This window comes from Otolemur garnettii, unplaced genomic scaffold (assembly GCF_000181295.1).
Source record: "Otolemur garnettii isolate 467f Iridium unplaced genomic scaffold, OtoGar3 scaffold00049, whole genome shotgun sequence".
NCBI classification, from domain to species: Eukaryota; Metazoa; Chordata; class Mammalia; order Primates; family Galagidae; genus Otolemur; species Otolemur garnettii.
The window spans coordinates 3,021,980-3,049,040 of NW_003852444.1; the positions used below are offsets into that span (position 1 = coordinate 3,021,980).

At 39.4% G+C, this 27,061-nt stretch overlaps 1 protein-coding gene across 1 annotated transcript in view; it reads right to left on the reverse strand.

The window, feature by feature from the left end:
• MGAM (maltase-glucoamylase) overlaps positions 1-27,061 on the reverse strand; it is a 63,608-nt gene that overhangs the window by 25,990 nt on the left and 10,557 nt on the right. Inside the window, exons 4-23 of the mRNA XM_003791558.1 lie at positions 26,348-26,457; positions 24,858-25,009; positions 24,185-24,356; positions 21,846-21,945; positions 19,229-19,341; positions 18,725-18,850; positions 16,487-16,618; positions 16,253-16,369; positions 15,288-15,401; positions 13,705-13,789; positions 11,386-11,503; positions 10,091-10,262; positions 8,748-8,864; positions 8,053-8,207; positions 6,891-6,975; positions 5,852-5,908; positions 5,209-5,333; positions 4,385-4,473; positions 2,327-2,376; positions 1,137-1,304 (exon numbers count right to left, since the gene is read on the reverse strand). Coding sequence (XP_003791606.1) covers positions 1,137-1,304; positions 2,327-2,376; positions 4,385-4,473; positions 5,209-5,333; positions 5,852-5,908; positions 6,891-6,975; positions 8,053-8,207; positions 8,748-8,864; positions 10,091-10,262; positions 11,386-11,503; positions 13,705-13,789; positions 15,288-15,401; positions 16,253-16,369; positions 16,487-16,618; positions 18,725-18,850; positions 19,229-19,341; positions 21,846-21,945; positions 24,185-24,356; positions 24,858-25,009; positions 26,348-26,457 — 2,357 coding nt within the window. The remainder of the gene's footprint in view (positions 1-1,136; positions 1,305-2,326; positions 2,377-4,384; positions 4,474-5,208; positions 5,334-5,851; positions 5,909-6,890; positions 6,976-8,052; positions 8,208-8,747; positions 8,865-10,090; positions 10,263-11,385; positions 11,504-13,704; positions 13,790-15,287; positions 15,402-16,252; positions 16,370-16,486; positions 16,619-18,724; positions 18,851-19,228; positions 19,342-21,845; positions 21,946-24,184; positions 24,357-24,857; positions 25,010-26,347; positions 26,458-27,061) is intronic.

Below are 27,061 nucleotides of genomic sequence, written 5' to 3' on the forward strand. Positions count from 1 at the left end.
AGAGACTCTCACTCTGTTGCCTAAGCTGAAGTGCCATGTTATCAGCCTAGCTCACAGCAATCTCAAATTACTGGGCTCAAGTGATCCTCCTCCCTCAACCTCCCAAGTAGCTGAGAGTACAGGTGCCCACCACTGACACCTGGTTAATTTTTCTATTTTTAGTAGAGATGGGGTCTTGCTCTTGCTCAAGCAGTTCTCAAACTCCTGAACTCAAGCAGTTCACCTGGCCTTGGCCTCCCAGTGTGGTAGGATTTCAGGTGTGAGCCACCGTGCCTAGCCTCCAATCTCTAATATTATAATGTGTGCAACCTCTGTATGTGTTATCATGTCCAAGGTCATCCATACGGAATTATAGTGAAAGACTAAATTAATTTGTTTCTCAAAATTTGGAAGGTCCCTCACAAACCATGCTGGGCCAGTGGCTCCCCATACTGGGTTATTTGGAGAACCTACAGTAAGGATTATTTGGGGGAAGAGATTGCTCATAATGCTAAGGTATTGGAGGAACTCATTACAAGCTGTTCAGGAGCATCAAATATCATTATAACTGAGGAAGAATTATTTTGTATTATCATCTAGCTAAATAAGTAGCCATTAGTGAGGATTATCACATTATTTTTAAAATAATTTTTTAAAATGTATATGTTAGAGTCTCTACATCTTGGCAGAGTAATAAAAAAAAGCATTTGAAAATTCTAATTAATGGGACTATGACCTCCCACCTTTACCCTTCTAGCAATAGCCAGCAGCCATGAGACTCCCTTTACTGCTAATCCTATTCCACACTTTCCTAACTTTGCTCTTCTTGTGCCATGACCCATCATTGTAATAGGGCCCCATCCTGTAATAGTAACAAAGTTTTTTAAAGTGAGATTAGTCAGAGAGAGCAGAACCTGAGTGACAGAGGAGGGAATAAGGTGGAAATACCGTTAACCTTACTCCCATTCCTCAGCAGCTCCCAATTCATTCTAGCTCTGACCACCCTATTGTTTTCTCTTTCCCACCTCTCTGACATCCTTGCCATGGCCTTATAGTGTACCCTAGTCCTTCAGGAACCCACATAACCTTGACAGAATGAAACGCCATGATGTTATGAAGAATTCTTGGTAAGCCACCTCAAAAAAATGGATTTTTACCTGAAAGTTGGAGTCGTATGTGACTGTGGGAGAAGCTTGACTTGGGACACCATTGTGTTTCACCGTAATGTTGCGAGGTTCCTGTATCCCAAGGATTTTAATCTCTGTAAATGCTAAAGTATTGGGGTCCTTATAGGTTGATTGTGAAATCCTCATATCCAAGCGGTTCTGTAAAATAATTAAGCCCAATTAAGCACAAAGGCATGTCTATAATACACAGATTATTTTTTTATTAAATCATAGCTGTGTACATTAATACAATCATGGGGTACAATGAGTTAGTTTTACACACAATCTGAAATGCTTTCATTAAACTGGTCAACATAGCCACCTACAGTGCATCTTACAAGGATACATGTGAAATTTACTAGGTGTAGAATATAAATGTCTTAACACAATAACTAAGAAAATGCCGTGAAGGCTATGTAATACACAGATTTGAAAGTCACTCAAAGACTCCATCCTAGACTGGACACTCCCCACTGCCCTGAATGCCTATTAGCTTTCTCCACTAGCATGCAATCAAAGTGTACAAACTTATCTTAACATATTCTAAGCAGAAAAAAAAATTAGGAATACATTTTCACACAAACATTTTTTAAAAACACATTAAAAACATTAGCTGTGTTTACTTTTTATTTTATTATTATTTTTTTTTTTTTTTTTTGAGGCAGGATCCTGCTCCATTGTCTAGGATAAAAAGCAGTGGTTTCATCATAGCTCATGTAACCTTGAACTCCTGGGCTCAAGGGATCCTTATGCTTTTAGCCTACCAAGTAGCCGGGACTACAGGCATGTGCCACTACACCAGGTTAATTGCTTTTTTATTTACTTTTTGTAAAAATAGAGTCTTGCTATGTTGTTCAAGCTGGTTGTTCAAGCTGGTTCAGGCTGGTTGTGAACTCCCAGCCTCAAGTGATCCTCCCTGCCTTAAGCCTCTCCAAGTGCTGAGATTACAGGCATGAGCCATCCCATCCAGTCTATAAAGACTAGATGCTTTGATTTATCTATTTTATTGCCACCTGTTGACAAAATAGATGATTCAGTTACTGAAAATTAAGTTATCAATGGAACTGTGAGTGCCTATTTATAACCATGAATGCAAATAAAGTTACAAATATCATTATCACGTATGTGTTAATGGTCAGACAAAAGCCCAGACCCAAAATTCATAAAAACACGCTTCTCACCTGGGTGACAGAAAACTCATATAAAAGATAAACTTTATTGGCCACAGTATCTGGAAGTGAAAGAAACACAAATCAGACTCTGTCCTGTTCACCTCAAAACGGATCTCACCCTGCGCCTCCTTAAAGCTACATCTTGTCACAAATGGCAGGATTTCGTTTTTCTTAAGGCTGAATAATATCATATTTCGTTGTGTATCTGTACCACAAATTCTTTATTCATTCATCAGTCAATGGATATGACACATGGGTTGTTTACCTTTCTTGGCTCTTGTGAATAAAGCTGCAGTGAACACGGGAGTGAGTATATCTCTTCAAGATACTGATTTCATTTCCTTTGGCTCTCTATGCAGAAGTGGGATTTCACGGATTGTACAGTAGGTCTATTTTTAATTGTTTGAGGAACCTCTATACTATTTTCCATAATGACTGTTCCAATTTTCATCCCCACCAACAGGGTACATGGGTTCATTTTCTCCACACCTTTGCCAGTATTTTGTGTTATCCTTTTTTTAATAGCTATTCTAACAGATGTGAGGTGATATTTCATTGCAGTTTTGACTTGAATTTTTCTGATGATTAGTGATGTCAAGCACATTTTCATAGACCCATTGGCCATTTATATGTCTTCTTTGAAAAAGCACCTTTACTGGCCCTTTGCCCTGAGGTTATTTGTTTTTAATTTCTCCGTTGACTTTCATGCATTCCTTCTACATTTTTTATATTAATCCCTTCTCAGCTTTGTAGTTTGAAAACACTTTCTCCCATTCCATAGGTTGCATATTTGCTTTGTTTTTATTTTCCTAGGAGAGGCTTTTCAGTTCGATAGAGTCTCACTTTTTATTTTTGCTTTGGTTGCCTGTGCAATTGGTGTCATACCCAAAAAATCATTGCCAAGGCCAATGTCAATGAGATTTTTCTCCCATTTTTCCTTCTAGGAATTTTATGATTTCAACTCTTATGTTTAGGTTTTAATTCATTTTCCACAATAGTCAGGCATGAAAACAACCTAAATAAACAACCTAAGTGTCTATCACAACTGAATGCAATATTATTCATCCATAAACAAAGGAAATCTGGCCATTTTCAACAACATGGGTGGACCTGGAAGATATTATACTAAGTGAAATAGACCCAAGGCAGAAAGACAAATACCGCATGAACCCACCTGTATGCAGAATCTAATAAAGTTGTACTCATAGAAGCAAAGAGTACAACAGCTCTGGGCTGGGGGCAGCAGAAAATGGAAAAAGTATGGTTAAAGAGTACAAACTTTCAGTTATAAGATGAACAAGATCTGATGTGCAATATTGGTGGTGAGAGATGTGTTCATTAATTTGATTGTGGTAAGCCTTACACAATGTACATTTATACCAAAGCATCACATTCTACACCTTGAATATATTCAATCTTTATTTGTCAATTAAATTTTTCCCACTAAATAGTTAATAAAAACTGTCTCTTGTTTTACACACAGAGTCTCTAAGACCAAGCCATTATTTTTCCTTTTTATTCCTATTATAATCTTGAAAACATTCCCTTCCATGTGTTTCCAAGGCATATGCTTCAAATGAAGCATGTAATTCCAAGGCTTGAGCCACAAGAACTGTTGGTATGTTGGAGCCAGAACAATGACCTAAAATACATGGCTAGAAAGAAGAAAATGTATTCTCACTGCCTCACTAAAATGGGTATCTTTTCATATCATCAAAATTTGATCATAAATATTTTAGAAAGGAGATATCTTGAATACACTGAATTACAGGAATAATCTTGAAACTGTCTCTTCCAAGTTTGGTACACTGACAATAAAATGAGAGCCTGTTATATGTACACATGCATTGCTGGCCAATGGGAGAATTATAATAGGTAGAAATGTGTTTTCCTCCCAGGTGTGCATCATCTACCCCTGAAAGGTGCAATCAGAAATAAAGCAATCATGTGACGTTTGCTACTGTGCCTGGTGATGTTTCTCCCACAGCTGAATGACCAGCAGGAGTGAAGGGTCACAAGCCAAAGATGCAGGAGTGGAAACGGCAACATGATCATAACAGCGCTCACCCTTTGTTTCCCCATCATCCCAGAAAAGTTCTCCTTTTGCTTCTTTGTTCTCATCTAGAGCAATGATTAGACCAAGAGGATTCTTTCGACTGCAGGAAACAAGATTTATGTAAGAGAGTCTCCAAGAACTTTGCCAAATGAACTAGGAACATCTCCATCAAATTTCAATTGGGAAAAGTTAATGGCTCAACTTTTCTTCAGGGACAAAGGCAAAATCACAGGTGCACCTTGCTCTAGTATTGACGTCAGAGGAGCTAGAAATACCCCCAAATATTAGCAATAAACATCTATGTAGGAGGTAAGAATTTAAGCACCAGAATCACTGCACTAGTTAAAAGTGGCTGCTGCAAGTATTATTCCAAATACAGACTATTAGAGGAGAAAGAAATCCTTGCTAACAATTGGTTCCCCTAGATCATTTTAGAGATGGTGTCCTCAGAAGTGTCAACGGCTATAAGGAAGCTACATTTTTCTCTGCCTAAGGATCATTTTTTGCTCAGAAAGCAGTAACATACAATAAGATGCATCTATCTAATGGTAACTTATTTGTTATTTATTATTAGTGTGTTTTGAGAGAAAAAAGAAAACCTTCTACTTATCTCCTTTGCAATTTAGAATGGACACAGAGAAATTGAGAAGATGCCACAGGAAACCCAAGGTCAGATTCTGATGGCACCCTCCCCCCATGACGTCCTCCCTCCAGTCCCCTTTCTCCTCAAGCCCCACGTGGTGCTCCAGGACCCTCTGCCTGGTCATCAGATGAGAACAGAAACAACCAGCTTTGTCATCCTCCCCCTTCCAGGACATTCTCTGCCATGATGTACCTGGCCTCAGTGGTCGTATTGGGCTGCTGTGTGGGGAAGATGTAGCCTCCTCGAAGGTGAAGTCCGATCTTGTCTCCAGGAAGTTCCATCTCCACTTTTTGCTTCCTCCATTTCACTCTCTCTCCCTAATGCAGGCAGGTACATCAGACACACAGGCATGACAGCACACTGACTGCCACCCCTCACCTCTGTGCTGTGATCTACAGCTCACTCCCTTTGTCCTGTCTAGCCAGGCAATGAAATAAAGAAAGGAAAGAAATTGGGAACATGTTCTGGGGCTTGTGAGAATGTTTACACCATGCTGAGGCTATTCGATAGATCTTATATGAACCAATAGTTCTAAATGAGTACTGTGATTCCTGACCAAACTTGCATTGTTCATCAGTTCCTCCAATATTTGCCCTTGAGAAATCGAAGTCTTTATCTCATTGCCGAGTGAAGTAAAGAGAAAGTGGTTTTTTTTTTCTTTTTCAGATTTCATGATGTTAAGCAACTTAGGTTCACTTTAACCGAGCTCTTATATGGAATTACAGAAACACAGCTCCGTGCCTGGATGGCACATTCTCTCTCTCCAGGGAGGTAGTTTGTCTACCAAGCTGCAGCTGTGGCCTTGGGGAGTTCAAGAAAAGTCAAAGCTACTTACAGTCTCATAGTCGTACCAGACAGCATCGGGCATATATGCCATCACTTTCTGTGCACCCTGAAATTACAACAAAATATTTGCTCCTAAGAGGGATGAGATAGAGTTCTTAGCGTTCTCCAGGGAACTTCTCAGAGAGTGCAGAAATGGCCTTTCCCTTGTCTGGTGTCCGTTAATCGCTTCCTTCTGCCTTTCTTCTAATACAAATAATAGAATCCATAACTTGGCAACACAGAGAAAAATCCCAGCTAGGACCATATTAGAAATAATAATAATAAACTATGTGGCATGGCAAATATTCCAGCTTATGTGATTACCTCCTTTAATCTTATCAACAGTCCCAAATGATAGGTATTATCACCATCTCACCTTTATAGATGAGAAAGCAGCACAATAACTTGGCCTGGATCACACAGGCACAAAGTGGTAGGGACAGTGATCACTGATGGGTCTGATTTTACAGTGAGTGCTAGGTCACACTTCATTCTGCCTCTCTGGGGCAAGTGACAACCTGCCACAAGAGTCTGACAACACAGAGGAGCACTCCTCAATCTATCCTACTTATGAACTTAGTCAAGAAAAATACTTCTAGAGGTTCAATGCCTGTAGCTCAGTGGCTAGGGCACCAGCCACATACACCAGGGATGGCAGGTTTGAATCCAGCCTGGGCCTGCCAAACAACAATGACAACTACAACCAAAAAAAAAAAAAATGGCCAGATATTGTTGTGGGCGCCTGTAGTCCCAACTACTTGGGAGGCTGAGGCAAGAGAATTGCTTAAGCCCAAGAGTTTGAGGTTACTGTGAGCTGTGACATCACAGCATTCTACCAAGGGTGACAAAGTGAAACTCAAAAGAAAATAGTTCTAGAGAGGAAGAAGGATGATATCCAACTCCCCCAAACCCAGCACACTCTCCTCAAGACTGACTCAGTCATAGATGTCTGAATAGGCAGATAGAGAAGCTTAGAGGGCATCAGACCCAGAAGTGGAAACCCCCACCTCAACCCCCCGTCACCAGCATGTCTCTGTGGGAACACTTGCCTGATCCAGAACTGGAGTGATGAGGAGGCCTGGACCCCATAAAAACTGTCGGTCCACATCCCAAGTGTTGCTGTCCCCATAGAACCTGGAGGCCAGGGAGATGGTTAACAGAGATTAGAGTCAACATTTCCTGCCATCTCTACCCCAATCTGTGGACAGCATGCAGGCTGCCTGCCTGGGCAAATGCCCAAAGTACTCTGTGACGTTTATCCAACCTCCACCTGACCCCTAGACGGTCCACTTTCCCTGGCCCATGTACCCTCCTAGTCTCCCCTCAGCGTGAACAGAGTTCCCATTCTGTCCCAAGTCTGTGCTTGGCAGGTCCTAGGCTATAAATCTACGTGCCATTTCCCCTTTTAAAAAGAATAGGAAAATTAGCACTATGCTTCAGAACTTTGGCTGACTATCAAAAAGAAACTGGATCTAATCATAAGCAAATAGCAGATAATTTAAACTTTTACTCTTTTTCTCATTTGGGATATCTGCTCTTCAACAGGAAATACCAGGAGGTGGCAAACATTTCCCATAAAGAGTGAATATTACCATGCGGAATGTGCCTGAGTCTCATGCGTCACACACATAAGGGAATTATGTGCACTTTGCTGAGGAAAAGCTCTCAACTGCCCTGTTTTAGAACCAAATTGGAGATTTTCATTGGGTAGCAATGAGAATCCTGGAATTATAGAAATCCTTTATAATAGTCTTATTTGTGTGCAAATCACATTTTTATTCCTAGAGTTGGAACTCTGTCTTGGAATCACAGTGCATTACAGAAGAGATGATCACTATCAGGCTATCAAATTCGTAAAACTGAGACTAAACAAACTAAGGATGAAAGAGTTTAAATGATTTGTCTAAGATAGAGAATTAGTTGGTGGAAGAAGAAAGAAAAGACCCCAAAAGACTAAAACTAGAGTTTTTGTCTAGTTCTCTCCCTCAAAGGGAACAGGCTGTAATACTTAAAAATACCCCTAGAATATGTAGGCAATAATGGCCTTACAAATATCAACTGGGTATTCCAGTTAAATACATATATTTACACATATATTTTTATATATGAATAACTGATCAAATTGCACCAATTTTCACTCTGATTTTTCATCATGTAATCAATGTAACCCTTGATGCATTAATGAAATTCCTTTGGGTTTGGTGAACTTACTCATGCAAAAGGGGCCTGGCCACTGTGTCCCCACGGCTGTGAGCATGGAAGAAAAGGGTGTAGAGATAGGGCAATAGAGTATAGCGGATGTTAAGGTAGTGCCTGGAGGAATTCAGCAGCAGAGAGCCCTCTCCAAAGGCAGCAGGATCCTGATCCTGGGAAGAAATGGGAGTTTGCAATTGTGATTTGGCTGCAATATGGCAAAAACACCTGTAGAATTCCAGACTCCACACATCACAGGCTGTCCATTCAGAGTGACCAAGGGCCTAAGTTGCAAACTTTGCCTCTGAGCAGAACAGGTAGGTAAGGGGAAACCATTTCAAGTAAGGGGCCATTCTTGGCCTTTGGACTCACTCTGCCTCATTCACCCTTTAGGATCACTCTCTTGGGAGGTGCCATTATATAATCTTGAAGTATTTCCTCCTCTGCTTCTCATTTAAAAATGAGCAGATAGACAAAGTATGGAGAAGTTTAATAAAAGGCCTTCACAACTTGCCAGTTCCTCGATTACAGGCTGAGGCACTAGGGCATTTTGATTGACACATGCAACTGAGGTCCTGGTTCATTGCACCAGATCAGCACAAGTGCCGTACCAGGCAAACAGTTGGCTCAGCACATTTCTTGGTGAGGATTCAGGCAGACCCAGTCCTAACACACACCAAATTTATTTTGACTGTATTTCCTGGGAGTCTTACCTTGTAGCCTTGGCCATTGTGATTCCTGGAAAATGGATAAAATGCACCCAACTGCATCCACCGTCTACAGAGCTCCTCAGGGGCATCCAAGGCATAGCCGCATATGTCAGGACCCACCTGGAAGGACACAGGGACAGTGGGCATATGTCATTTCCGCCATGCTCTTTTGCTTTATCCCCGGGACTTCCCAGGGGAACTCAGCTAAAAATCTCCTACTGAGAAGGCTAAAAATGCGGTCAGAATTGGGGCATACCCTGTCCACTCTTTACCCCTGGATGATTTTGAGTAAGTTACTAACCCTTCTGTGCCTCAGTTTCCTAATTCTTTTAGTGAGTACTATTAGCCATACAGGGTTCTAGTCAGTGGATACATAGTAACTAGTCATACAGCTGATATTACTATTTTGACCACATCACTGTAAGATTATTTTTCTCAAGCTTAACTCTGATCCCATCACTTACCTATTCAAACACCTCTTCAAATCCTGCTTCCCACTTTTAGCATCATTTTTCCAGTGTAGTCCTCCATGCCAATCCTCGGGGTCACATTTAATGTGCCCCTTCACACTGTTTTGGTTAATGCTTTTTTCTCAAGCTCAAAACAAGCTTCTGCTCTCATTAGCCTGATGAAATATACTCACATTTCAAGGTCCAAATCAAGTGTCATCTTTTCCATGAGGTCTCTCTTGACTCCCTGCCCTGACTTTCTTTTTCCTTCATAATCTTGTTAGATAACTCTCTTCCTCAAGATCTCCCATAACATTTAATTCATGTGTCCCTATTGGTCTTTTTACCCTCTTTTATCATAATTCTATATGTGTGTATGTCTGTGTCTCCTCTTACTAAGCTGTAGGCTCAAGGAAAGTAAAAGGCATTTTGTTACTATATTGATGCTTTTCTTCACCCTCACCACGCATACTCTACTCAGAACTTTGAACACAGTAGGAGCTCAATAATAAATAAGTTGAATTGAACTAAAAACTGCCAAAGCCTAGGGTGCTGGTAATGCTATGCTTATTCAGCTAGGTGCCGGATGAATAGATATGTACTGTTTGTGAAATTCCTCAGCTGTATACTTAAGGGTATATACACTTTTCTACATGTATTTTATAATTTAATAGGAAGAAATAGTCCAGAAAATATCAAGGTTGCGGTTTCCATGTTTATAAGGCAGTACATGAAAGGTACATTAGAGCCATCACAATGTTGATGGAGCACATACCCTCACAACATTAAATCCCTGGTCCATACCAGGCAGGAAAGGGGAGCTGGATGGGATGAGAATTCTCTAGAATGAGGCTTCTTGGGGATTGAGTTTCGTAAGAGAGTTTGGGAGGGACTCACCATTGGGATACCAAAAAGGTTGAATTCAAGCATGCCAGGGATGGACCATCGAAGGTCGTTCCAGGTGGCTGCGTTGTCTCCTAACCAATGAGCTGCAAACTTGCCAGACCCCGCAAAAGTCGAGCGGGTTACAATAAAGCTTCTCTTATTAGGGAACACAGTCTTGACAGCTCTAGAAGGGGAGAGAGATTGAGGGAGTCAATGTGTGAATTTCAGCTTGTCTCAGCCCGGGGATGCAATAACAATACTGAGGAGATGTGTATTAAAATCAAATACCCCATTCTTCTAGTTCTCACAGGGGGGGGGGGGGGGGGTAGTTGCTGTCGGGCACATCCTGCCTCATTATGTTTTGTTTTGGTTTGGTTTTAGGTGTTTTATGCATTAAATCCATAATTTTCAAGAATTTTAAAAGCAACCTGGAAAAGGTTAACAATTAGAGGTATACAAATTTCATAGAACAAAGGTGAAATTTAACTTTATACAGATATATATGGATTGGTCTTTTATATCATGAGACTTCAGATATACACAAGAAATGGAATGATGAACAACCTTTCGAAACTTAAACTCTTTCTGAGAAATACTTTGGTAATAATACTGTAATAATTAGATATTTTAAAATTAGATGTGCATGTGTGTACTTTTATAATTAAACATAAGGATCATCTTTATTTTTAAATTAGAAGTCTATATGTATATATATATATATATATTTAAACTGTTATAGAACTTTTCAACAATTTTCAAAATGACTAAAATTACATAAATTATAATTTCCTAATGAATGAATGTGGTTTTTTTTTCTGTTGTCACCATGACAGTAATTACAATACAGTAAATTCTCAATACTTCTTCCACTCTCTAGAATTTGAGTTCACACACAAAGGTGAACAGAGCACAGGAGAGGGATGCTGAGCCAATATCTAAAACTCCAAGCATACGGACATTTACAAGTTACTCCACCCTCCAGATCGCAGTCTAGACAGTTGTTGGAAGGACAAATGCATGGGCTTTGGAATTATGTAAAAAAGGGCTTAAATTTTGCTTTTGCAGTTCATTAGCTGCTTGACCTCAGGCAAGTTTCTTAACTTTTTTCTTTCAATCTTTCACTCATTTATTTACATTCTCTTTTTATACAATCCACAAATATTTATTGGATTCCTTTCTTTCTGTCTGCCAGGTAATTTTTTTTATTCATTCGTTAATGACAACAATATTTATTTTGTAGAGTTTTTTTTTAAATAATATATACAAGTCACCCAGCATCTAGCAGATCATAGCAACAGTGGTCTTACTCTGCTGTGGCTATCGCCATGGAGTAGCCATACAGATTGTGAACGTCATACTGTTTGCCCCAGTGCTGCACTGCGTCCATGCAGAGGGTCTTGATGAACAAGTAGCCATCCAGGACTCCTGAAACAGAGAAACCAATCACTGAGAACCTAAGACATACATATCTCGCCCCTTGACACATAACCTGAAATGATCGCTTTCCTGGGCAGGCATTTATTGTGGATATCCTGTAAATGGTCAGGCTGCTTCCTCACCATACATTTGGGATAGTTTCTCTGATGTATAAATAAATTGTGTTGACCCACATACATCCCCCCACCTGGGCTTGCATGTGACCAGATGCAGGTATTTGGAAGCAAGAGGATCCATATTTGAGGTTATTTGAGGTTCAATCTGAATTCTTCAATCTAAGTGGTCTAAGAATAAATTGCTGGATGAAAGTGTAAATTTTCTGACTCCTTAGAAACCATATATTATAAAGAAAGATTTCCAATCCATCTTTCATTCTTCTGTCCTTCTCTGCTTTCGTTGCATCACTCTGATTCACATGTAAATTATTTTTGGATCTCAACTTTTACAGTATCTTTTTAATGATGCATCACTTCTAATCTATCTTTTAATTCATATTAATGCCAGATTAATATTATCAAACCACTCGACTTATTACTAAAACATAAGTAGCTTCTATCACCAAAAGAATGAAGTATGGCTGCCATGGTACCACATCTTGTTAATCTACTCATGTATTGAAGGGCACTCAGGTTGTTTCCACATCTTTAGAATTGTGAATTGTGCTTCTAAAAACAAACACCACAAGAACTCACTTTTAAATTGGAACTAATCCATCAACAGTTATGCACACATATGGAAATAATCGTCATCAGACATCAAGCAGGTGGGGGGAGCAGGGGATGGGTAAGTGCATACCTAATAGGTACTATGCACACTTATCTAGGTAGGGCACACTTAACAATTTTGTCTCAAACTGTACAAGAGAAACTTATGTAACCATCATGTCTGGACCCCCAAAATATTCTGAAATTTAAAAAAAGAATGAAGTGCGGGGTGGCACCTGTGGCTCAAAGGAGTAGGGCACTGGCCCCATATGCCAGAGGTGGCAGGTTCAAACCCAGCCCCGGCCAAAAACTACAAAAAAAAAAAGAAAAGAAAAAAAGAATGAAGTGTGAACTGTTTAATTTCCCATCCAAGCACCTCAAAAATTGATTCTAACATACTTGCCCCCAATTTCCTATTTTCTTTTTTTTTATTAAGTTGTATACACATAGATCATGTATACATTAATGAATTTATGGGGTACAATGTGCTGATTTTATATACAATTTTGAATGCTTACATCAAATTAGTTAATATAAGGTTTTACCTTATTTACTTAATTATTATGTTAAGACACTTATATTCTATACTTAGTAGATTTGACAGGTACCCTAACAATATGTTCCATAGGTGTGGTCCCACCATTTATCCTCCTTCCATCAAACCTCCCCCCTCCCCTCCCATCCTCCTCCTCTTTCATCCTACATCCTGGGCTATAGTTGTGATTTATCTTTCATATGAAAATGTGAGTGATTATAAATTGGTTTCATAAAAGTAAAGCCTTCATAAGATATTATCATCTTAGCAGCTTTGTTTCTTTCTCAATCAAGATACAATTTTCCTTGAGCCTCTAACTTTCTTCAAACCACACCCAGTCGTGTGATTCCAAGGTCACACCCTGAAAGATAGTCTTGTCCTAAGTTCAAATATCAGGATCACTATGTTCACCACCTTTGACTTTGACCTCTCAGCCATGAGTTCTGGCTTCTTTTTATTCTGTGGTTCATGCTTGTTCTTCACACTGTGGACATCACCAGATTCCACCCTCACATTAAGACCAAGACTGGTTATCTGGTCTCTCTTAGTTAAACCATGGTCTAAGAAAGGTACTACTACCTTTCTCCTACAGTGGGAGAAAGGTACTATTGATTTATTGTGGCTATCCTATAAATGGTCATGCCTGAGAGTGACATAAACTAACCACTAGCCTGGAGTTTCTATAACATATCCTCTCTGAATCTTCCCCTAGAAGTAGCTAGGACTGTAGGTAAAAGGATCAGATTGCCCCTTTTGAATTTATGCCTCCTTAGGAAAGCATAGGGTGTTTCAATTTTCTTCCCTAATTTTTTTCTATATTATCCACATTTTCCTGTTGCTGTCCACACTCATGTACAAACCCTTTTGCCAGTTTATTCAGACTTATCCTTATGAATTCAAAATATCACATATGTGTTGTCATTTAAATTGGCCTGACCATCAAGACTTACTGGGAGTGAATGGAGGATAATTCAAGTTGCTTGTAGAACATCCTGAGACTGAACCATCAACAAAGTTGGAGACTTCGTTCATATCCTATGAGACAAAGAGCAAAACCTATTAAGAAAACAGCATGTTTTCCTACATTGCACTGATGGTATCCTTTAGTATCCTTCCCCCCCCCCCAATTAGGAAATCAGAAAAATTATTCCAGATGCTTCTTTTTTTTTTTTTGAGACAGAGTCTCATTTTGTCACCCGTGGCATCACAGCTCACAGCAACCTCTAACTCTTGGGCTTAACATGGCATCACAGCTCACAGCAACCTCTAACTCTTGGGCTTAAGTGATTCTCTTGCTTCAGCCTCCCAGTAGCTGAGACTACAGGCACCTGCCACAATGCCTGGATATTTTTAGAGGCAGGGTCTCACTCTGGATCAGGCTGGTCTTAAACCTGTGAGCTCAGGCAATCCACCCATGTTGGCCTCCCAAAGTGCTGGGATCATAGGTGTGAGCCACTGTGTCCAGCCCAGATATTTATTTTTTAAAAGGGGTACTGATGTATATAGGATGAAATAGTTGTTCTTTTCTACTTATTCAAGACTTTATGGTAAAGATTCTTAAAACCCTTTCAAAATTAAATATATCGATAATCACTGCAAATGAACAATTTTCAAGCATATTAGGTGAAGATTTCAATTTATATTGTGCCATGTATATCAACTTACATATTGTTTTTATTTAACCTGCTTAAAAATATTTTGATAAATTTAGGGGGTACAAATGGCTTTTTCTTACATGGATAAATTGCATAATTATGAAGTCAAGGTTTTAGAGTGCCTGTTACCAGAATGGTGGGCATTGTACTCGATAGATAACTATAACCATACACACACATATAAATGAATACATATGTAAACATGTAACATGGGAAGAGAGAGAGAGCACGCATGTGTTAACCACTGTGCAAATGAAACATCTACAAAGATACAAACCAAAATATTGACAGTAGATGTCTTTGGTTGCTACCATGTTTGAGGATTTTGTTTTTAGTTTTCTTTATTGGTTGAGTTTTCTAGCTTTTTTATAAATGAAAAATGTTGAACTCCAGAGTTCTATAAATTTTGCTAAACATTAGTTGGTTTGTTCTCATTTGACATCTGATAAGAAATTTCTCCTTACCACAAGCACAGTTTTTTCATGCATTTTGGCTCTGATCAATTTGTTCAAAATACTCAAATGAAAGAAGCTTGAACTGGCAACTGAACCATTTTTGTACGTTGTGACAATATAAGGAGTATATGACCTACTGACTTCAGCTCGTGTATTTGTAGAAGGAGAGGTGGACTCAGGAAAAACATTGAGTTTCCTTTCAGCTCTAACATTCAGATTTTGATTCTAAGCTACATGTTTTGGTAAGATTATTTGAACAGTAAGGTAGAGAATACCAAGAATTATTGTCATGCTTGCTTTCTTCTCTGCCTCTACTTCCTGTGCACCATGTTGCAAAGATAGATAACTAGATAGATAGATGTTAGATAGAGATACAGATATACACAATCTATACACTGAATCATCAAGGTGTAAAGAACTCACAATCCAGATTCCATCAAACTCTACTTGATTGTAAAAAAGTTCAAATTCCTTTGCCCACCAAACAGCACAGTTGGGATTGGTGTAATCAGGAAATACAGTTTTTCCAGGCCACACCTGCAGGATTAAAAAAACAACATTATTAAGAGAAATTAAGTTAATATAAAATAAAGCACTTGGCAAAGAAGTTCCTAATGTTGTCATGGCCACTGAGGTACCCAGAAACTCATCCTTTTTAGTTAAAGTAAAACACTCTGAGCACTTAGAATAAATCTCAGGGGGAATCAAAGACAATTTTATTTTTTAAAAATAGTTAAGTCCTTAATGAATAAATCCACGGGTAAAGGCATCGTCAAGCTTGCTGGTCTTCAGCTCAGAATTACCTTTCCCTGTCACTTTCTTTACTCTCCATTCTAGGAATAGGAGGGACAAGTACTGTGTAATTTCAACTAGTCCCTTGGGAGCCATTGACTATAATATCATTTACTTTTCTCTCTTCCTTTCTTATCCAATTTCCCAAAGACATTGTGCTCTGAAATGCTCATCAGAGGCATTAGAAGTGAACTACCAGACAACATCCTCATGTAAATCAAAGACTGTGGTGGTCAATCTGCAGAGAAATTGGGTAGGAAGAGGCATGAAACACTTCTACTGCACTGACCAGTGGGGAAGTAACCAGTGCCACAGCAGTGTCAGGAAAGTGATGGGGGAGAAAGGAGATAGCAGTCAGCTGAGAAGTGAACGGGAGGTGAGGAAGGAAACACTTTGTATGTCAGCTATTGGTTGAAGAGACTTAGCTAGGAAAGGAATCTAACACCTAGGATGGTGGTAGGTATTCGGGCATAAAAGAACAGAGGGAAGTTTATCCTCAGCATATTTAAAACATCCAAAAATGCACAACACAATAATGGCACGCATACACACCATTCCACAGCCCTCCACTGCCCCCCAACTTCCCACTAAGTTACCTCCCCAATGAGAGGAGTCACTCCATCTGAGCCATTCACCCATATCTTCAGATCTGAACCCCTGTCATAGGGGCCGTAGGGATTACTGGGAGAAGAGTTGTTAGAAATGGCTGGATCCTAAAAAGAGGAAAAATACAATGAAGAAACTATCTTTAAACTGGGAGCACTGACAAGACACTGGGAATTAAGAAACAAAACAGGGAAAGGTGGGTGGGGGAAGAGAGCAGAACATACCATGATGAGGACAAACTTCTGCCCGTTGTTGTGTAACTCCTTAACGAACTCAGGCAAGCCTTGAAAATCCACTGGATCGTAAGTGAAGTCCTTTCTCTCATCCATGTAATCAATATCCGCATGCTGAACATCCTGAAAGGATTTATGAAGCCTAAATTAGCACCTAAGAATTTCTGTGCTAAAATGAATCAGTCCAATTTTCATTATTTTCCAAGAAAAAACAGCTTTGTGCTGGGATCTAACAGAGTTCTTGATCAGTCCCTGGCATCTGAATACTGCTTTTCCAATGATGATTTCAAAAACCAACAATCCACTGTTTCTCTATGGCCTGGCCCCACCCCTGCGTCATCCTGTCCTTCCTGCCTGGCGCTCTGGCATTAAAAACCAATCAGACAAACAAACAAACAATAACAATTATGGCAAATCACCAGGATAATCAAAGACATCTCCACCTACGAAATTACCTAAATTTTGACCTATCCACAAGATAAAAAGGGAAAGAAACTGCCTCTCCCCCTCCTCTCTCTCATTCTACTACCTCACGTTTCCATTTGTTACTTCTTTTTTACTTCAAGTATTTGGTGTTCACTCCTTCCTGATTTTACTGGTAGGAAAATAGTGGAGCCCAGAGTGAAATTTACTCTTGCTCTAAGACTTAGGTATGTGCTTCCAAGAGAATGGGGTAGGGGAGAAAAGAGGATTATTCCAGAGACCCTTGGGCTTTTTCATTTGTATCCCTTATGAAATTTCGTCCTCCATTATAGCACCCAGTATAATAGGTGCTTTGAAATTTAGTCTTTCAAAGTTACAAATATATTTTATTTCATGTGTGTACTATATCCTTTTGTCCACTTGAACTTGGCAGAATTGGACACCTCTAGTGGACTCAATTAATGATAAATGTCTAAATATCAGGAGAATGACATATAAAGGAGACACCACTAAGAAGTTGGAGATCTGGGCTTGAAAACCCTTACCTCTGGTTTTCTAATGGCAAATAGTGGGGTCCTAATATTAAAGAGGGGTGTTGAGACATCTAAAGAAGCTGTCTGGCATAGCGTCTGCCACAGAGCTCACCACATGGTGCTGTTCTCATAGAGGCTTCTGTCTTCACGTCAGTTCCACCTCCAACACTTCTGTCACTCCTCCCCTAGCCCATCCCTCACGTATAAAGCCCCCCAGTGCAGAGAACGAGGGTGAAGCTCTCCACCCACTCTGAACTTCACCCATCTCCTCAGTGTTCCCAGACTTTTTGAATCTCAACTCTTCTAAGTTTCTTTCACATTCATGTTTATGAACTTTCCCCCAAAGTCCAACATATCTTTGAAGCTGTGCTTCAATTGCAAAATGAACATGTTATACACCAAGGCAAATTTCTATTTATTGTGCAAAATTAACATGTTATACAAAAAGGAAAATTTCTATTTATTGCCAGTTCAATAGCAATCCAAAGACACATGGACCTAAAACTTAAATAATTTTTCAAGTCCACTTAATCATGCAGTGCACACGTCAGTTCTGTCCCTAACTAGCTATGTGCTCTTGGTCAAGCGATTCCCCCAGACACCTCAGTTCGTTAGTTGTGAAGCCAAGGATGCTAACCTAAATGGTTTGCGTTTGTGTCCTTGGGGTTTAGAATTACTCTCTTTCCTCAATTTCCCCTTAAAACACCAAAGTATATCAATTGCAGAGGAAAAGGGAGACCAGGGATTTGCATCATTTATCACCTAACAATAAATCTAAAATCAAGCTTATCTCAGAAGCTTAGAAGAATTTCTAAAAGGATGGTATCACTTTTATGGTGAGTGCCTGTCACGATGGTTTTGAGTCCAAAAAATCCAACCAAGGAGAATGTGTAAGGTAAGAAAATCTATAGTGAGGGGCATTAAAATGGGACAATCCAAGCCAGAAAGAAAAATGAGGACACAAATAAGAACACATGATGTAAAATGCAGTCAATATAATAAGCACCCCAAAATTTTACTGATAAAATATGTGATAAGGGAAACAGAGAATAAACACAGCACCTCCTAACCCTTACCTGTGGTCTCACAGTACTATTTTCTACTAAAAAGAAGTAGGGGTTCTTGAAAAAATGGTTGGTCCAACATAAAAGTCTAATATTCTAATTAAAAAATCATCTAGTTATAATTTTTTTTAAATTCAGGATACAAACAGTTGTTCTTATTCCTTAAATGAATTTCTTTATTTTGGAGAATTATTTAAAGCCTCACTTACGTAAGGGAGTTGGGCTGCACGGTTTCTCTCCACGACTTTCCTCATGTTGTCTAGAGTTCCGTACTCATAACGGCTGAGATGAAATCCAAGGGCCCAGTAGGAGGGTAGGGCTGGACGGCCAATGAGCTGAAGGAAATGTGTCAAGTTGAAAGTGAGAAAATATTCTACTTTTAATAAAAATTTTTCTAAGCACTGCTTGGGGATAAAAAACATGCCCCATTTTCCAACATGCTGATTTATTAATGTAAGAAAGTTCACCTATTTTTTCAGCTCCTTTATAAATCATTAAGGGTAGAGGCATGTTTGGGGTGTCTTTATAATCTCTCACCCTTTTGTAACATAAAACTGCTATGGAGCAAGTTTCTATTGCACACATGAAATCCATTCTTTAAGATCTCAAATTTGTCACAATAGATTTTCATGGGTCACGCTTACACATTAAATTTACTTAAGTACTTTCTGTTTAGGATTTCCTGAGTCATAATCATAATAGTCTACATTTACCTCTAGATATTCTTGAACAACTTGCTCTGGAGTATTTCCTAGGAACACATAGAAGTCGAGAATGCCTCCAATGGTGCGGTAGGTGATGGCTGGGGTAGGCTGAAGGGTGACCTCTTGAAAGATTAAAAATGAAGAAAATGAAAAATTAGGACTTCTTTGAAAAGAAAAAAAATAATAAGAAGTTAAATGATGACTCCATACTGAACCTCAGAGTCAAAGCATTCTATAATAGACATACTCTTATTTGACAATGTGAATGTTACTTTCTTTGCATTATTATTATTATTATTGCTTAATATTTCGATGCAGCAATCATCTGATTTCTTTTTTGAATGTGTTTATCTTTGTTTGTTCTGTAATAGGCTTTTGTTTCTAGCCCTTATCTTAAACATTGTCATTGTTATTAAATTTTAAGCCTTTTTAATTTTGTGAAGGCAAAAAGTGGAAACTTAATAAACACATGTATATGTAAAAATAAAAATTAGGTCTTATTCCAGAGAATAACTACTAACTTTTATACCAGAGGATTACTGAGCATCTCAGTATTAATCAAGTGACACTAATACTTTACATTGTATGTAAAGAGACAAACTCTGAAAGTCCACCTTCACAGCACAGGTGAGCCAAAGCATTTGTTCTGGGACAGACTTTAATAGCAGTGACTGGGCTGTCTTAGTTCTTTGGGCCAGGACCCGGGCTCTAGGGAAAGCAGACAGGTCAATGAAGGAATCCAGAATCAGCCACTATAGCATAAAATTATTTGGGGTTGAAGTCATTTAAGTTAATTAAATCTAAAAGTAAAACCTCCCAAAAGAACTCAAAAAAATGTGATTGTTATAAATCCACTCCCGGGAGCAACTCTAATCTAGGAGATAGCATAATTCTCAGATAGATATTACTGGAAGACTATCAAATCCCCACCTATTCTTCTAATGGCCTATTTATTTTTCCAGAAAGTCCATTTTTTCCCCAAAAGTATCTTTCTCATCTTTCCCTTTACCTAGTAAGATAACGTATAAGCCAAGTGTACCCACCCTTTCAAGTCACTCATCTTGAGCACTCCTGTGTATAGGAGCATTGCACATGTAAATAATCTCTGCCTTTTCTCCTGCTAACATTTTTGTCAGTTTAATTTGAAGATTTCTAAGAATTAAATCTCAAAGGTTAGAGGAAAAGATTTTCTTCCCTGATGTGGTCCCATCCCACACCCCATGATTCTTGTAAGAATATAACCTGACTAGACACATTGTGGTTCTACTCCCAGTATATTTCACATCAAGCAAAAGCCAAACAAACAAAAAAAGTCAGAAATTGCACCATAAATTCAAAATCCTTCTAAGCACCAATCACCATTCTCAGAATTGCTTTATAATCTTGGTTTGTATATAGTGTTAAGAGGCCTCAAGATCTATTGAAGTGTATTCTTCAATACAGGTCAAAGAAACACTGACTACCTAGACCTAGTGGTATTTCCCATTAAGTCTGATTGTTTTTTCTGATTCCTGTCATCTGTCCCAAACTGTACAGGCCTTATATTATGTCAGTCTATTGTTAGGCTATTATCTTAAGTACCTTAGATCAGGCATCCTCAAACTATGGCCCGCGGGCCACATGCGGCCCACCTAGGACATTTATCTGACCTGCCAGGTGTTTTTGCTGCCGCTGCCTGTCCTGCTTGGCAGACAACTGGTCCTGGGGCCTGCAGTCCAGCCCTCCAATGGTCTGAAGGACAGTGAACTGGCCCCCTGTTTAAAAAGTTTAAGGACCCCTGCTTTAGATATATCTAGGATTTTATTAGGTATCTTAAAATTACATATCTTACCTAGAATCATCTATTTTATAGTATTTTAGAATCACCTCAGATCACCTATAATACTTCTCAAACATCTAGTGATAAAGAATAAGAGCTTTATTTTTTTATGTTTTTTTGTTTATTTGCTTTTCTTTTTAAAAAAAATCTTTATTTTTTAAATTTCCAAGTCAAGCTGACACTTTCATAAAATAGCATGAAAGTGAATTAATAGAAATGGATTCGTGTGTGCACGTGGATGCCATGGCAGTGTTTGCTCCCTACTTCTATACTTATCTTTCTGTACACTTGAAACAGTCTATGAACCGACCATCCATGGACCACAGTTTGAGGAGCACTTTTTAACACAATGATTCTCACTTGAGAAGGAGGTAGGGATCAATAGTCTATGCCTATTATCAACCCTGGAAGATTCTGGTACATCTCCTCTTCCTCTTGGCCAATTCATTGTCCCTGGAATCTACTGACTAAAAGGCTAAGGAGGGAAAGAAAATCATTGGAAAGTGTCTCAGAGTAGATTATGGGGAAGGGCTAGCTATCGCAACTCTGTAATAGAAAATATTCCAACAGAGTCCACCACATCCAGGAAGATGATAAGCTTGGAGAAAACCCCCTACTCATGGTTACCATGGATCAACAGGTAATGAAATAGGAGTAGAACAATTAGGTAGATAACGTAAGGCCTTCTCTAAGCTACGGCTCTGTCATTCTTAAAAAGATCCACTCCCTTTATCCTGGTGCTGGAAGGAAAAGACTGAAAACCACTCTTGTGCTTATTTTTTCCTAATTATTCCTTTAGTCCTTTACCCATGGCATTGCTGTTCATCAGAAACACCCCGAAGGACAATCCACTAGCATCTTCAAGGCACAGGAAGAATGTCTGGGTGCCATACAAGTTAGTTCCATCCTGAAAAAAGATAATTAAAAGCCAAAATTAACAACCAAGTTATCTAAACACCATATTGCTAGATTGGCTTAGGAAATTCATCTTAATCATGTAACTGATAGGGAATTAATAGCCAATTACACACAAATAAATTTTGGAATTATGGTATTATCTAAGTGAATTACTATTTTCTTATAAGATAAGATTGCTATGACCATTCATCTAGTAAAAATACAGAGCCTGTGATATTTGTCAAAGGGAGGAGGATGGGAATTTTTGTTATTTTGTTTTGTTTTGTTTTGTTTTGTTTGGCAACAGAGTCTCACTCTGTTGCACAGGCTAGAGTGTTATGGCATCAGCCTAGCTCACAGCAACCTCAAACTCCTAGATTCAAGCAATCTTCCTGCCTCAGCTTCTTGAATGGCTGGGATGACAAATGCACAGCATGATGCCTAGATAATTTTTCTTTCTTTTTCTTTTTCTTTTTTTTTTTTTTTTTTTGTAGAGACAGAGTCGCACTTCATCACCCTTGGTAGAGTGCTGTGGTGTTACACAGCTCAAAGCAACTTCCAATTCCCAGGCATAGGCAATTCTCCTGCCTCAGCCTCCCAAGTAGCTAGGACTACAGGCATCCCTGCCCCATACAACACCGGCCATCTTTCTGTTGCAGTTTGGCCAGGGCTGGGTTTGAACCCACTACCCTCAATATATGGGGCCAGTGCCCTACCGACTGAGGCACTGCCAATTTTTCTATTTTTAATAGAGACAGGATTTCACTCTTGTTCAGGCTGGTCTCAATCTTCTAAGCTTAGGAAATCCTCCTACCTCAGCCTCCCAGAGTGCTAGGGTTACAGACATGAGCCCCTGTTCCTAACCTTGGATGAGAATTTTGAAACCATAATTCCAAAAACTTCCCTCTCATAGAGACCTGTCTTTACCTGACATAGCCTCTTCAGCAAAAGATTCATACAATTCTCAGTATGAATCAGGCAACTGGCTAAAGCTCTAGTTCAGGCCAGTCTGCTAGACTCTATAACAGGAGTTCTCACCCCAGACTACACCCCCAACCAATTAAAACGGAATCTCTAGGGATGGTAGCCAATATGGCTATTTTTAAAAAACAGATTTCCCCCAGATAATTCCAATGTGTAATCATATTTGAGAATTATTACTCTAGAATAATGTTTCTCAAAATTTGATGTGCCTGCCAATTACATGGGCATTTTAGTTAAGTGCAGATTTTAACTAACAGATGGAAGAAGGGGCTGAAAGCCCACCCCTGTCACATGGTGGTTCCATGCTGCACTTTGAGTAGCAAAAACCTGAAACTCCCTAATTAAGCAGTCATCACTATTTGTTCCTAGAGTAGCTTCTCTGACTCAACGGCTCTTCTGCAGCCCTGCCAGGCACACATAGAAAGCAGGGCCTGATTCAATTCTTTCTCTTTTACAAATTATTTTAACTTGAGCTATTAATTTTGCTTCTCTAAGCAGTTTTGCCTATTAAATGTGAAAATTATTCTTATTATTTCTGGGTGCTTTTGCTAAATAAGAACCATATATAAAAATAGTCACTGTATTTTACTATAATCTCTTTCATTCAACTATTAGTCCTGCTCAATCATGAAAGCCTGTGAACTTAGAGTATGGCTACGCTTGGAAACCAGTGTTCATTCAAGTATTAGCAGTCAAAGCAAACTAAAGCAAATATCAAATAAAACAACAATAAGAACAAAACTCCGTCTACCTTTTCACTACCCCAGCCTACTTCACACACACACTAAAGATTCACACGTTGTCTTGGCTAGCACTTACTCCTATTTTGCTGGCAAACCTGGTGAGGCAGTGATTTCTAAAGGTCAGCCTATAAAGATGAAGATTATAATCCACTGTCACCCAGAGTATAGGCATCAATAACATTTTCTCCAAGACTGGATTGTTTAGAGGGATGTCATAAAGTAGTTTGCAATTACTGAGCACTTGTTCTGTGACAGATGCTTTTCCATACGTTTTGAATGCATAAATTCATTTAATCCTCACAACAAATCTATGAGATATTATCTGCATTTTATAGATGAGAAACTGCGACACAGAGAGATTTGTAACTTGCCCAGAACCTTGTACAAGGATCAGAGCCAGAACTCAAACTCAGGTAGTTTTACCCTAGAATCTTCTTCTCAAACACTATTTTGCACTTTTACATGGGACCTTTGAGAATAAGGCTATGAAATTCGGTGGAAAGGGGCCTATCCCAAGTTTACCGCGTTGGGGGTTGTGTCCCTGTTAAATATGGGCCAGGTCTTCCAGTTCATGTCATGCCGGTACTGCTGGTGCACATGTTCCCCAAGACCATACACGTTAGCACTAGGCAGCCGGATGGAGAGCTGCAGGAACTGATCGGCAAACAGGATGGGCCCAATGCTTGAGTCAAACCTTGACACAGGCGAAAAGGCAAGGACAGGTGAGAAAGCATAGCGAAAACTCACTTGCTTAGAAAAGTGTTGTATATCTTAGTGACTTAATAGTCCCTATTTAATCAGTCCTACTTGCCCTCTTGTGACATCTTTCCATGGTCAGCAAGGAAGGACCAGAACTCCTTGAAGCCAGGTACCATGTGAGACATTTCTTTGCCCCCAAAACACCATTAGACATGGCTAGAACATTACACTTATGCAATAATAGGTGTTCAGTAAATATTCACTGGTGGGAGGGAGGTTAGATAGAGAAAAAAAAGGAAAAAAATGACCCCACAAACAGAAGAAAAGGAAAGAAAGGCAGAAAAAATATATACATTAGGAGGTAGAGAGGTTGGTCACCAAAAGTGTGCTCACAACCGTCAGGACTATTATTGAAATGTACCCTTTCCCAGGCTGACAGACCTCCCTTCTCCATGGCCTTCCTATCCTGACCCCCAGATGGGTCTCCCAAACTTACAAAACACGATTGTTGCTTCTTCGGGTCACTTTGATGCTAAATGGCTGTTTGGAGACTGTGACGTTATAGGTCAAAGACCCAGCAGCATTTCCGTTGAAGGGCTGCACGTGCTCATGAGGCACTTCATACCTGGCGTTGCTTTGGTCAGTCAACTGTGAGTAGACATAAAGCCAAAATTAAAACTTTTCTGTTTTTCAAAAATAGAAGGGTCTCTACCAACATCAGTGCTCCCCAGCGTCTGTGCTCATGGCACTGGAATCAGGCACTGACCAAACCTGCATTATGTCAAAGTATGATGTACCCATTACATTACCAACTTTACTTATTTTTTTTTTTTTTTTTTGAGACGGAGCCTCAAGCTATCCCCTGAGTAGAGTGCCATGGCATCATGCTCACAGCAACCTCCAACTCCTGGGCTCAAGCGAGTCTCCTGCCTCAGCCTCCCAAGTAGCTGGGACCACAGGCCCTGCCACAACGCCTGGCCATTTTTTTTTTTTTTGGTTGCAGCCATCATTGTTGCTTGGCGGGCCCGGGCTGGGAATTCGAACCCGCCACCTTAGGTGTATGTGGCTGGCGCCTTAGCTGCTTGAGCCACAGGTGCCGACCCTCATTACCAACTTTAAACTTTTAACATTTGGACACAAGTTAGTCTTTAGGTGGAAATGTGTGTATACCTTACATCTGGAGAGATGGATTATCCCTAGAAAATTCAAAGTTCTGATAATCCTTATTCCACATCCTACTATATTTCACATATATCTAGGACAAAAAAATTGACCGCCAACTCACTGGTAAACTCTGTGACATACACTGAGGGAGTTATCTCACTAAAGGAAGGCTATAGAAGCCTTCACCACAGAGGGGATGACAGTAGAGAAAAATACCTCAATTAGCAAAATGTTCTGTCTTGTAGTAACTGCAGTCATCAGGTAGGGGGCAATAATTTCTCAGAAAGATTTTTGATGGTGGTATATGTATGCCATATACATATACCATGGAATACTATGTAGTCATAAAAAGACGGAGACTTTACATCTTTTATGGTTACCTAGATGGAGCTGGAACATATTCTTCTTAGTAAAGTTATCTCAAGAATGGAAGAAAAAGTATCCAATGTACTCAATACTATTATGCAACCAATACGTAATCACCTACACATTCATATAAATGATAAAACAAAACTATAGTCCAGAAAGAAGGAGGAAAGAGAAGGAAGAGAGCAGGGAAGGGGGGAGGCCAGGAGGAGGGAGGGTATTTGGTGGGACCTCACCTAATGTGCACAGTGCAATGGTACATTTCAACACCAGTAAGAGTACATTATAAACATCTTACCGCAACAAATAAGTGAGGTGATGATTATGTTAACCAGTTTGATGTAAGCTTTCCACATTGTGTATCAAATTAGCACATTGTGCCTGATAAATGCATTAATGTCCACAGTTATGATTTAATAAACAAAAGGAAAAAAAGAAAAATAAACAAACTACAACCTTAAAGTGGAAACGGTTAGATGTCTGATATTCTGCTGTGAGAAGGACTTTGTCGACAGCATTCCCAAACAGTGATGAAGAAGGCAGACTTTTCAACTGGGCTGTGAATCCTAACATGTAGGAGAAAAAAGGTTTTCATAGCTGTCTCTGTAAATTTGCAAATAATAGCTACATAAAAATTAAGCTTCACTTGAAAAGGGCGGATGAAAAGCCTTCATTTCTCTAAAGAAGGAAAGAGAGAGAGACTCATCACATCAGACACACAGACTGCCTACAGCAGACCCTGAAGCTAGGCGTTGTCATTACCTTATCCAAAAATCTATGTCTCTCTTCTACAAAATCTGAATGAAAACCTCCACCAAAAGGTCTCTCACTCCATCAGCCCATCAGTCATTCTGTGCTAATCAGATGCACTTTACTCTTACCCTCAATCTGTATATATGGATTATTCCTATCCTAGATATAGTCATGTGCACATTACATTCCAGGTGATCACAGATATTAAAGCCATGCCTAATTAAATGGCAAACCAGGTGAGAGTTAAGACCTATGGGAAGAGCCCATCAGACCAAGAGTATCTAAAAGGGTAACAGGCCCCTTCCTACTGAAAGGCTCCCCACAGTAGTCACTTCCTGCTGTCTCCCAGACTGTGCATTATTATGCTCTGCATTTTAGGGTAGGATGTGAAGTGTGTGAACACGGCCAGTGACTAAG